The 12410-nt window shown below is 59.8% G+C and overlaps 1 protein-coding gene across 1 annotated transcript in view; it reads left to right on the top strand.

Annotated features, from left to right (window-relative positions):
• LOC123036689 (myeloperoxidase-like) overlaps nt 1-12200 on the top strand; it is a 17765-nt gene extending 5565 nt beyond the window's left edge. Inside the window, exons 5-14 of the mRNA XM_044456095.1 lie at nt 925-1100; nt 1441-1564; nt 1790-1919; nt 2933-3136; nt 3648-3963; nt 4826-4986; nt 6247-6499; nt 7958-8128; nt 11201-11438; nt 11859-12200. Coding sequence (XP_044312030.1) covers nt 925-1100; nt 1441-1564; nt 1790-1919; nt 2933-3136; nt 3648-3963; nt 4826-4986; nt 6247-6499; nt 7958-8128; nt 11201-11438; nt 11859-12063 — 1978 coding nt within the window. The 3' untranslated portion in view covers nt 12064-12200. The remainder of the gene's footprint in view (nt 1-924; nt 1101-1440; nt 1565-1789; nt 1920-2932; nt 3137-3647; nt 3964-4825; nt 4987-6246; nt 6500-7957; nt 8129-11200; nt 11439-11858) is intronic.
• The last annotated feature ends 210 nt before the right edge of the window (nt 12201-12410 follow it).

The following is a 12410-nucleotide window of genomic DNA, read 5'->3' as shown; positions in this document are numbered from 1 at the left end:
ATACGACTCTGGTGCGCCCACAACTGGAGTATTGTGCTCAGTTTTGGGTCCCTCATTACAGGAAGGATATAGCCAGGTTGGAGTCAGTGCAGCAAAGGGCCGCAAGGTTGGTGGCCGGTTTGCAGGGGAAGCTGTATGAGGCGAGACTGAGGGAACTGGGTCTCTTCAGCCTGGAGAAGAGGAGACTCAGAGGGGATCTGTTGGCGACATGCAGGTATGTGAGGGGGTGTGACATGGAGGTGGGCAGAGACCTGTTCTCCCCTGCAGAGGAAGGCAGGACATGCTCCAACGGAGCAAAGCTCAGGGAATCCAGGTTCCATTTGGATGCCAGGAAGCACTTCCTGACAGTCGGGACCCCAAGGGTGTGGAATGGGCTTCCACGGGAGGTCGTTGAGGCCCCATCGGTGAGGGTGTTCAAGGATAGGCTGGACGTCCACAAGGTGGGCATGTCGTGAGTGGAGTCCGGGGTCAGACTAGATGGCCTGGGAGGCCCCTTCTGACTCGCTCTGTTTCTATGTTTCTGTGTCCTGCTGATGGAGAAGAGATCCTGGGCTTTCTTTTTGTGACAACCCTTCAAGGACTTGTGGAGTGCTCTTCCTACCCACCCTCCATCTTTTCTTCTTCAGGCTGAACATGCCCAGCTCCTTCAGTCTTTCCTAGCAGGGCTTTGCTTCCAGTCTTCGGATCATCTTCTTTGCCCTCCTTCAGACTCTTTCCTATGTGTTTGCATCTTTCTTGATGCCCAGAAATGGATGCAGTATTCAGGAGGAGGCCAAAGCATTGCTGTGAGACAGGGCAGATTTTGCAGGCCAGGTGAATGCCTCAGTCATGCAGCCCAAGCAGCGCTGCAGAAGCTTTGCCAAACTTTTCTGACCGTTTGGAAACTTTCTGGGCTAACTCTTTCTCCCACTGCTCTCTTCCCAGAGCAAAGGCAAGCTCGAACCAGAGCAATGTCTCCCCCTACGAATTCCTGAAACGCTTAAAGGAGCCCGTAGCGGGAGCCAGGAGCGCAATCCGAGCCGCGAGTTACCTGGAGGTGACTTTGGATCTCGTGAAGCAGAAAGTGCAGGTGCCTTGGCAAACAGTATCCAATATTACAGGTATTGCTGCAAGGAATCAAGTAAAAGATGTACGAGCTGGTCTTGAAAAAATGCCAATTCACAGTCAGTCTTGAGGATTAGCCTTCTGTTATGTTCAAAAATTAAGGATGCAAGTCAACGCATGTTCAGGCAGAAAAAATGCCTTACGGTTTCTGAGCATCTGCAGTCAATTTCTTCTTCTGTCTCCTCCTCCTCTTTAATCTCAGAAAATATGGTTAATATATCCCTCCTTTAAATCTGATTTCTTATGGGGGGGAAAAAAGGTAAATGCTAGCTGTTGCCGCCTTTGTTTTGGGAAAGTCGGGGAGGTCGCTTGCTTCTGACGGAGTTGTCCTTTTAGATCTGCTAAGCACCGAGCAGAAGCAGGTGCTCTTCAGGGCGACCGGCTGTGACTACGTGAACCGTCCTGTGAGTTGTGCGGGGAACAGCCCCTACCGGACCATCACCGGGGAGTGCAACAACAGGTAGCCGGGCCCCGTGCAACCGCTCGGCCGGCGGCGGCTCTTCGTGGGCACGGGTGGGGGTAGGGGGCGCCGGCTGTCCTCCTGGGCTCTCCACGGGTGGCCAAGGGGCCGCTGAGTGGGGGATGCGAGGAGCCTGATCTGCCCCGGGGCTCTCGGGAGGCCCTTACGCAAGCCTTCCCTTCCCTTCCCTTCCCTTCCCTTCCCTTCCCTTCCCTTCCATCCCAGGCAGAACCCTCATTTTGGGGCATCCAACCACGGCTACGCCCGCTGGCTTCCCGCGGAGTACGAGGACGGCATCTCTCTTCCGAGGGGCCTGATCGAAGGCCAGCTGTACAATGGGCACCCACTCCCACTGGTAAGGGCCTGGAGGCGAGCCTGGATCCTGGGGAGAGCTGCCGGGGCAGTGGTGACGGGGGAGGACCCGGCCAGGGTGGGGGGCCCCTGCGGGATGTGTGGGGGGACCCTCCCTGCATGACTGGGGCGAAGGGCGCGACACCTGCGCAGGTCCCCGGGTCCTGCTCCCGGCCACCCCAGCTCGAGCCAGGAAGGCGTGTGTTCCTACCGCAGGTCTGGGCCGCTTCCGGGCAGAGCTGGAATTTCCTCCTCCTGCACCTTTGCATGTCCTGGGGGGGTGGGGGAGGCCGCTTTGGCAACATCCAAAGGCGGGGAACATGGGACAGACAGGCTGATGCCAGGCCGCCTCGCGTCTTCACAGGAAAGCATCCCTCGTGGGGTCAGGGCCGTTCCTCAGCGGGAGAAAACCCGCACTTTGCAGGGTCCCAGGATCCGCCCCCCACCATTTCCAGGGAGGGGGGGACCAGGACCAGCCGCAGACCCTGGGAGGTGCCCCCCGACCTCTCTGTGAGCCCAGAGCGGCTGTAGGCAAGCAGGGCAGCCCAGATGTTTCTGGACCAGAACTCCCATGAGCCTCAGCCAGCGTGGGCAGGGTTGGTGGGATCTGTAGCCCAAACCTCTGGGGGCACTTGGTCTGAAGAAGGCTAAGGGCGGCAGGCAGCTCCCGCCAGCCCAGCCCCACCAGGGCAGCTGCCAGGGATGCAGCCCAGAACATCTGGGAGGCGCGGGCCGGCTGGCTGGCTGGGCCCTTCCAGCCCTCCTCTCCTGGGGCCGTCCAGATGTGGTGGGCTTCACTTCCCACCCGCGCCCACCAGCACGGCCAATACGCGGCGGAGGCAGGGGTCATGGCCCACCACATCTGGAGAGCACGGGATGCAGAAGGCGGGAGTGGGTGACACTCTGGTGCCCCCGCCTGCACGGACCACAGCACTCAGCAGCCCCGGCGGGGGCGCGGCCTCCCGGGGCGCCATCTTTCCCTGGCAGCGAGTCCACGGCAGGCGCTCTGCCCCGCAGGTGCGGAAGGTTTCCAACGAGGTCATCACCACCCCCAACGAGAAGTTCCTGAGGGACGCGGAGCGCTCGCACGCCTTCATGCAGTGGGGCCAGCTGGTGGACCACGACTTGGACCTGGCCCCCATGACGGAAACCAGCGCCCACAACAAGGAGGCGCACTGCGACACCAGCTGCAACTACGCGCCCCCTTGCTTCCCGATCAAGGTAGCCCCGCTTGGCCGCGTCCCTGGGCAGGGCTGCGGCAGGCTGGCTGGCGCGGGGCCAGGTGCGGGTTCCCGGGGAGGCCTTTCGGCCGTGCCGGCCCCGACTCAATCCCCGCGTCGGCTTGCGCTGAAGAACACGGACCCACGACTGGCCTGGGTGCAGGTTTCATTCTGGGAAGCTGAGCGGCAGCCCTGCCTGTCATTGCCAGCTCCTGGGCTGTCGTGCGGGACAGCAGCTGGCCCCGTCCTGGGGGTGCCGGCCGGGGGCGGTTGGCGCATTGGTCCAAACTCCGAGCGGGGCATTGGACAGGCCTGCAGTGGCTGGGCAGCAGCCTGCAGGAACCGCCAGGGACCCATGACTGTCGGTGCCGAGGGCAAAGTGGGCCCTTTGTATCCGGAGCAGAGCTTCTCTGTACGCTGGTTGCTGCCAGCACTCACCAGGCCGGCTCAGCCAGGCCTCAGATGGGCGGGCACTCTCGGGGACATCTGGATCCGAGGACTGTTTTCCGCAGATCCCCCCTGGAGATCCGCGGATTACAAAGCCAGGCGTCTGCATGCCGTTCATCCGGAGTGCCCCCGTGTGCAACCCCGCGATGTCCACCCGGGAGCAGCTCAACGCCATCACCTCGTTCCTGGACGCAAGCACGGTGTACGGGAGCGAGAGGCCACTGGCACAGCGCCTGCGCAACCAGAGCAGCCCTCTGGGCTTGATGGCGCTGAACGAGAACTTCACGGACGGCGGTTTGGGGCTGCTGCCCTTCGAGAAGAACCCGAGCAGCCACTGCCTCCTCACCAACCGCACCGCCAACATCCCGTGCTTTGAAGCAGGTGAGTCCCGGTGGTGCACCTGCCCCCCCCAGCGCCACCGTGAGCTGCACACCTTGGCTATGCAGGAAGTGGGCCTTGGAGTCATGCGCTCAGTTCCTGGGCACTGTCCCTCAACGGCAGCAGGAGAAATTGTGCCAGACCGGACAAATGGGGAAATATTTCATTCTGGGTTAATGCTTGCAGCAGCTGGGGAATGCTGGGACTTGTGGTAGCTGGCCTGCATGGTGCCCTTTTCTCTCCCTGCCCTCATGCTGCAATGCGCGAGAACCTTCCCAGAGTGTGAAGGTGCCTGAAATGCTGGCCTGGCCCCAGCTGGAGCTCACTAGGCCGAGGGCTGTTGCTCGGGGCCGAGGGCTGCCTGGCCTGGCCTGGCCTGGCCTGCCGTTTGTCCTGGCCGCACTCTTGGGGCCTCCTGAGGCTTCGGACTGAACCCTGTGAAGGAAGCCCTGGAGAGCCGCTCCCCCAGAGCAGGTCTGTCCCCTTTCAAGGCAGCTTCCTCGGATCCGAATTAAGCCGTCTTCCCTTCAGAACTGGGAGGTCTAGAACCTCCTGTTGGGGAAAGGTCCGTGGCTCTGTGGCGGAGCCCTTCCTGGCCTGCAGGAGGCCCCATTAACCCCGCAGCATCTCTGGGTCCCGCACGGCTCCTTGGCTGAAACCCAGATCGGCAGCAGGAACACTGCCGGGAGGACCGTGCCATGAGCCTCCGGGGCTTTTGGGGTCAGTGTGCTGGGGGTGCCCGTGATGGAAGAAAGGGCCGTTTTCTAAGCTCCTGTTCACCTCGAAGTGCGACCCACCACTCTGAAAAGCCGGAACACTGCAAGAATCAGGTGGAGGCCCCTGTGCCATTTTCGTAATTTTGCAGGGGACAAAAGGGTGACCGTGACGCTGGGGCTGACGGCCTTGCACACCTTGTTTGTCCGGGAGCACAACCGCTTGGCCACAGAGCTGAAGGCGCTGAACCCCCACTGGGATGGGGAGAAGCTTTATCAGGAGGCGCGGAAGGTGGTCGGTGCGATCATCGAGGTACCAGGCATCCCCCGCATTTCAGGGCCGTTTCATGTGCTCACGGCATTTCAGGGCCCCTCGCAAGCTGAGCCATCCCGGGTGATTCACAGCCATGCAGCATCAAACATGCAGGCATGCAAGCAGCAGAGGGATTGCAATGTGCAGCGTTCAGAACACATGTAACACTTTCGACAGCTTTTTGAGGAGCAGTTCTCCTCCCCGGATGACATTAGATGCCTCTAAGGAAAGGTCAGCCTTAGCCAGGCGGCGAAAGGGTGAAAGGATCAGCTCCAGGCCGACCGATGAGGAGATTATTGCAGAATTGCGGGGAGGCCACCAGGAAGGCTTTCTCCCCTGTTTCCTTCCTCAGAGGTGGCCCTTGAGGAAGCGTGCTCCCAGCATGCACCTGCAGAGCATCAGGCATCGCAGCCCTAAGCCATGTAGGGTCGTTTAATTTGTTATGGTTTAGACCACCCCATTGCCAAAGCATTCTGGGTGGTTTGTAAAGATGAGAAACCTTTAAAATACAGGTTTTGCATCTTTATAAACCTTGGATCACGAACTTAATCTGTTCCAGGACTCTGGTCGTGACCCAAATTGGTCGTGAGTCAAGTTAAATTTCCCCATAATGTTCAACATAAATAAGGTTAATCCGTTCTGCAACTATTTTTTTAATCAGAAAAATTTGAAGCAAACTGACAAAACGGCCATCTCCCCCCCCCACCCCCGCCACATGAGCATGATTGCGATCGCAGCCATAGATGGGCACGCTTGGTGCGGGGGAGGCACGAGCCATCGTGCTGGGGGGGGTGGGGAGATGGCCGCGGTCGCAGTCGCCACCCGACGTGAAGTTCGCGACCCGAGTCAAAATTTTCATGAAATGCTTGTTCGCGACCCGATTTGGTCATGAACTGAGACGAGGGACCGCTGTACACAGTGTGGCATGGCAGAGCAGCAGAGCTGGCAGGGGCCAGGAAGGTCATCAGGTCCACCCCCTGCTGTTGCAGGGACACCCACTTACACCACCCCACTCAGAGCGGGGAGTCTATTCATTATTTGTTGCCGCTCCGTACCTGGATGGATTCCAGAGTAGTGGATGATATAAGGATAAAGACCGGACAACCCCATGTTGGGGATTACCTGAGCGGAGCTGGCTGGAGCTGGGGTCAGACTAGATGGCCTGGGAGGTCCCCTCTGGCTCACTCTGTTTCTGTGTTTCTCAAGGGCGCCTTTTTCCTGTGTGAGCAACCCTTTTGTATTTGTTCCCACCCCCCGCAGGGCATCACCTTCGGGGACTACCTGCCCCTTTTGCTGGGCACCGAGTTCAGCAAGCAGGTGCCGCCGTACCGGGGCTACAACGACTCGGTGGACCCCACGGTCTCCAACGCCTTCTCCCTGGCCTTCCGGTTCGGCCACGGCTCCATCCCGCCCGTCGTGCCCCGCCTGGACGAGCACTACAAGCCCCTGGGCCTGCACGGCAACGTCCTGCTCCACCTCACCTTCTGTGCTTCGTGGAGGGTGGTGATGGAAGGTGGGCCGGGGGTTCCTGCGCGGGTCGCGGAGCCCGGGCTGCCTCGCACTCATGCTCTGCCCCTGTTGCGCTTCCCCTCCCGTGAGAGGTCGCAAGGTTTTCCCCATCCCCACAACAACGAGCCTGCGAGGTCGGCCAGGCTGAAACGGAGGAACTGGCTCAGGGCCACCCAGGGAGCGTCCAGATCCCAGTCTCACTGGCTGACCCTGTGCCACCCTGGCTCAGGTCTCCGTGGATGCTCCTCAGCGAAAGTCATGGAATAACCCCTCCCCTCCCCTCCCCTCCCCTCCCCTTTCAGGAGGGGCGATTTTGTGGGGCACACAGCTGGAAGGGGAAGTCCAGGCCAGGGCCACGTGCACTCCTGCAGGCAGGAGACCCAGGGCAGCACTCTGGTGAGACGCCTGGACCCAGGAGATCCGGGTTCGAGCCCCCACTTGACCATGAAGCTCATGGGCGACTTTGGGCCGGTGGCTGACGCTTGGCCTAACCTACTGTGCAGGCTTGTTGTGAGGGCAGAGGGGGCCATAAGGGGTTCCTTGCAGGATAAAAGCCTGAGCAGAAATATGGTTAGATGAATGAACGAGTGTGGTTCAGCCACATGGTATACAATTAACGGGATCTGTGGCTTGACCCTCATTCACAAGATTTTATGGGGTTCAGGCAAGTACAGCCACCTCCTGCCTCCCTCTCAGTTCTCCCACGCTTTTTTCTTCCAAGTGGAAAATCCACTGCAGAGAAGACAAACTGGAACAGCTGAGGAGGCCTTGCGCTGCTAGGAGCCCTCTGCCCCTGTGCCAGCCCCCTCTAGGAACCGGGCGGTCCCGCCTCCACCACCCCATGGCTGAATTCTCTTCCAAAGACGCTCTCGGGGGCTGCATTCCAGGGAGGGCCCCGGAGCACCTGCCTATTTTAGCTGCCCCTTCGCCAGAGCAGAGGAAAGGCGTGGCCATTTTCAGAATGGGAGGAAAATACGTAAATGGTGGGAAAGCAAAGAATTCGTGGTTGGGGGAACGGGGGGGGGGCAGGAGCGGGTCCTCCGGAGGCCTGATGGGGACACGAGGCAGACCACATCTGGTGGCCCGTGGGACGAGGTTCTGCACCTCTGACGTGCGCCGCCCGGAGGTCCGAATGGGCCTCCTCTTTGTCAGCCCTTTACTGAGGGCCACGCGGTCCGGGATCTGCCCCATCTTGAGGGGAAGGACCACAGCGTGTGTGTGTGTGCGGCATGCCGGCACTTCCAGGGAGGGCCAGGAAAGGCCCTAGCTGCAGCCCCGGAAGGCCAGCTGCAGGCCGCATCACACGCAGCTCTCGCCACCCTCGCCCTGCATCTGCTGCCCTCCTGACACGGGGAGGCAGCTCCCGGGGCTCTGGTGGTCCCGGGGGCCGAAGGGCAGCTCCCCTGAAAGGCCATGCTGGCCACCTCCCTTCCGGACCTCCGCTCGCTCTCCCCTGCTCCAGGCGGCATCGACCCGCTCATCCGGGGCCTGCTGGCCGACCACGCCAAGCTGATGCAGCAGGACCAGATGATGGTCGTCGAGCTGCAGGAGCACCTCTTTGAGCAGCTGGAGGAGATCGGCCTGGACCTCTCTTCTCTGAACCTGCAGCGGGGCAGAGACCACGGCCTGCCAGGTAGGCCCCTCGCCGGCAGGGGCTGCCCCACCGCCCCCGAGAAACATAGGAGCGACAGAGCGAGTCAGAAGGGGCCTCCCGGCCATCTAGTCTGACCTCCGGCACCAGCCGGGGGGGCTTGGCTGCAGAGCGCATGATGTGCCTGCCATGCCGTTACGGAGATGCGCGCTGGACGGAAGCAGCTGTGCGGGGAAGGCAGCCCCCAGAGCTATTAGCAGGCTCAACCCGCCCCCCCCCCAACAGCTTCTCCAGCTCACCATTTCTCTATGGTCAGACCGAAGATGCTGCAGTTCTCTCATCGTCTCACGTGGCACAGTGGTTCGCCCCGGACGGGAATCGGGAAACGGGTGCAGCAAGCCGTCGGGCTTATCGTGGGTTGTCCCCCTGCTCTCCTCAGCCGCCGGCTGGCTCTGCCAGGCATCCCAGTGCCCCTCCGGCAGGGCCCACCCGTCTTGCTCCCCCTCCCCATTCCAAAAGCTGCGCCTTCTCATTCGCCACTGCATTTTTCCAGAGCCTCAAAAACAGGGAGGCTGGCCCAGGGGTGCGGGGCGGAGAGAGAGGGATTCTTCATTGTCGCTACTCTCATAAAGAGTGAGCCCGTCTCCAGCTGGGACCAGCTGCTACAGTCAGCAGGCAAGCAAATCTATATGTTCATTTTTGCAATGATTAACAACAGAAAAATATCACAGCAGAAAACATTCAGTGACTTTTGTACATGGTTATCTTGACCGACACTTCCCATGTCAAAACATCTGTCTCCAGACGTATCTTTACACATTCTGATGTTCTTGACAGAGGTTTATTTTATATATGTTTGACCTTGTATTCCTCAGACAGAACACTAAGTAACTGGCCCTTGTTTTTTGGTCACCGGGAAAATGGATCATCTTCCATTTCTTGCCTGTTTCAGCTCTCAGAGGGAGCCAGAAAGTGCAGTAGGGGAACAGGCAGGGAATCGACCAGGCAGGGCGGCCCATTGCCTGATTGGTGTGCAGCTGCCAGGGCCCAGCTGCCAGCTGGCAGAGGAAAAGCTGGAAAAGGGCACGCAACACGCACTGCGGGAGGGGGCGCCTGCCTCCCCCTTAGCAATGCGCTCTTCTCCATCCGGAGCGCTGACATGGCGATGCTTCCCGGCCTCCATCTTTCCTGCACCGAGGGAAGATGTCAGCTCCCCATTTTGGGAGGCTCTCTTTCTAACCTTGTTCTTTTTATCTTCCACCCATCTTCTCTCTGTCTTCCATTTCCTTCTTTGACTTCTTTGTTTTCAAAAAGGGTATTAGAGCAGACATGGGGTATTACAGACCGGTTAGCCTTACGTTATTGTAGGAAAAACAATGGAAAGGCTCATAATAGCGAGAGATCTAGTGATGCTGGATAGGGAAGGGAGGCTGGCAGCCACACAACACGGCTTCTGCAAAAGCAGGTCCTGCCAGACGAACCTTGGGGGATTCTATGGCAAGGTTTCGAGATGGCTGGATGGAGGGGATGCAGTGGATGTGGCTTACCTGGATTTCAGCAAGGCCTTTGACAAAGTGCCCCATGATATCCTGGTGGAGAAACTGAGGAGTTTTGGGATACACCAAAGCACTGTCCGGTGGATTAGGGAATGGTTGACTGACCGAAAGCACAGGGTAACCATTAGTGGGGAATCATCAGGATGGCGGCCAGTGACAAGCGGGGTCCCCCAGGGCTCTGTCCTGGGACCGATCCTGCTTAATCTTTTCATCAATGCCATGGAAGAAGGGGTGAACAGTCTGCTGATCAGATTCGCAGACAATACTAAAACTGGGGCAGTGGCCACACTGAGGAGCAGGTACTCCAGATCCAAAAGGATCTGGACAGACTATGGAAGTGGGCAGGAGACAACAGGATGGCATGCAACGTGGATAAGTGCAAGGTCTTGCACTTGGGGCATAGGAATGGGTGTCATAAGTGCAGGTTAGGGGACAAGTGGCTGGAGAGCAGCACTTTTGAAAGGGACCTCGGGGTGCTGGTTGACTGCAGGCTAAACAAGAGCCAGCCATGTGATGCGGCGGCCAAGAGGGCAAACGCCACCCTTGGTTGCATAGCCAGAAGTGTGGCTTCCAGATCAAGAGAGGTGTTACTGCCACTCTATACGACTCTGGTGCGCCCGCAACTGGAGTATTGTGCTCAGTTTTGGGCCCCTCGTTACAGGAAGGATATAGCCAGGTTGGAGTCAGTGCAGCGAAGGGCCACAAGGTCGGTGGCCGGTTTGCAGGGGATGCCGTATGAGGCGAGACTGAGGGAACTGGGTCTCTTCAGCCTGGAGGAGACTCAGAGGGGATATTTTGGTGACACACAGGTATAGGAGGGGCTGTCACACGGAGGTGGGTAGAGAGACCTGAACCCCCTGCAGAGGAGGGCAGGATGCGCTCCAATGAAGCAAAGCTCAGGGAGCCAAGGTCCCATTTAGATGCCAGGAAGCACTTCCTGACAGTCAGGACCCCGAGGGTGCGGAATGGGCTTCCATGGGAGGTGGCTGAGGCCCCATCGGACATGCACATGGTAGGCATGTTGAGAGTGGAGCCGGCTGGAGCCAGGGGTCAGACTGGATGGCCCTGGTGGCCCCTCCTGGCTCGCTCAGTTTCTGTGTTTCTTTTTATCATCCATCCACCCACCTGCTATCTAATTTTCCTGTTTTATTCCTCTTCATATCTGCATGTCGTTCTTGGCTTTGGCTCCCTTGCATAGTGGAACCCGAAGAAATTCTAGACCAGCCTTGCCCAGTGTGGTACCCTTCAGATGTGTTAGACAGCAGAGTCCAGCTGGGGACGATGGGAGCTGAAGCCTGGCACCCCTGGAGGGCCCTGCTCTGGGGACCTCTTTTCCAGCTGCTAAGAACACGCTCAGCTGGCAGATCAGGCAGGGAGAGTGAAGGTGTCGTACGCAGAAGCCGCAGTGCCTGCCCTGCTCTGTCGGGCCCAGGGAGCCGTCCCAGCCCTGCCCTTGTCCCAGGAAAGCACCCCAGCGGCCCTTCCTGCTTGCCGCCGCTTCTTCCTCCCCGGGGCCAGTGCCCAGAGTGGTGCTAAGCGCTCTCTTGTCCCCGGCTAGCGTACAACGCCTGGAGGCGCTTCTGTGGCCTTTCTCAGCCAGCCGACGAGGCCGAACTTGCCACCGTCCTGCAGAACACCGCCCTGGCAAAGAAGCTGATTGAGCTTTATGGGACCCCGAGCAACATTGACCTCTGGATTGGGGCGATGGCTGAACCCTTTGTCCCCCAGGGGCGGGTCGGCCCCCTCCTGGCGTGCCTCATCGGGCTGCAGTTTCGCAAAGTCCGGGATGGAGACAGGTGAGCACCCTTCCGAGGCTCCGCTGCCCTGGCGCCTGCTCCTTCCAGGAGGCCAGCCCAGTGCCTGGGGAGTGATGCCACCTCTGCCAGGTGAGCCCCATAGTGCGGGGCACCTGTCCGGCTTCTGTGGAGGGCACGGCCCCACCCCAAAGGGGCCCTGGTCCAGCCAGGCTCTTTAGAGGAGCTGGCATCACCAGAAAGCCTCTGAGGCAGAGCGGGCCCCCCAGGGCTGCCCCTGCCTCTGCCTCTGCCTCTGCCTCAGCCCAGCACAGGAACGTGGCGCCAGCAGCTCCCCTGAACTGGAGTTTGGCCCTCGGGCCGAGAGGCCTGTGCCGGGTTCACGGCGGGGCTGCAGTCCCAGGCGGCGGTGCCAGGGGAGTGTCGCCTGGCTCTGTCCATCCCGGGTCTCTTTCTCGGCAGGTTCTGGTGGGAGAACCCCGGGGTGTTCACCCCGCAGCAGCGCCACGCCCTGAGCAGCGACTCCCTTTCACGCGTCATTTGCGACAACACGCACATCACCGAGGTGCCCCGGGACAGCTTCCGGGTGAACCGCTATCCCCAGGACTTCGTGAACTGCCGTGAGATCCAAAGACTTGACTTGTCCGCTTGGAAAGAAGAGCAGTGAAATCACGGGGCGTCGGTGCTGCAGGGATCCTTGGCACTCTCCGGCTTTGCAGTGAGCCTCCGAGGCTGAATCTGAGCCCGAACTCAGGAAGGATTCGCCCAGCCAGTCCTTCCGTGAGGGCGCTGAGCTCTTTGAAGCACCTGTGCGGCCCCTTCCTCTTGGGTCCCCGGGCGATGATGGTGCAGCGCCCCTTGTGTCCGGGACAGAGACAAGCGGCTGCTGCGCGCAAGGCTGTGGCTCCCAGTTGGCTCTGAGTCCGTTTCATTTGTCTGCAGAATTAAAATCTAGGCATGAAGGAAGGATGTGAACTGGGCAACGGGTCTCTTTGCCTTCCACCCCATTTCCCA

This window comes from Varanus komodoensis, unplaced genomic scaffold (genome assembly GCF_004798865.1).
Source record: "Varanus komodoensis strain SLA01 unplaced genomic scaffold, ASM479886v1 scaffold81, whole genome shotgun sequence".
Lineage (NCBI taxonomy): Eukaryota > Metazoa > Chordata > Lepidosauria > Squamata > Varanidae > Varanus > Varanus komodoensis.
Note: the sequence above shows the minus strand (reverse complement) of the source record. Positions and strands in the feature narration are given on the sequence as shown.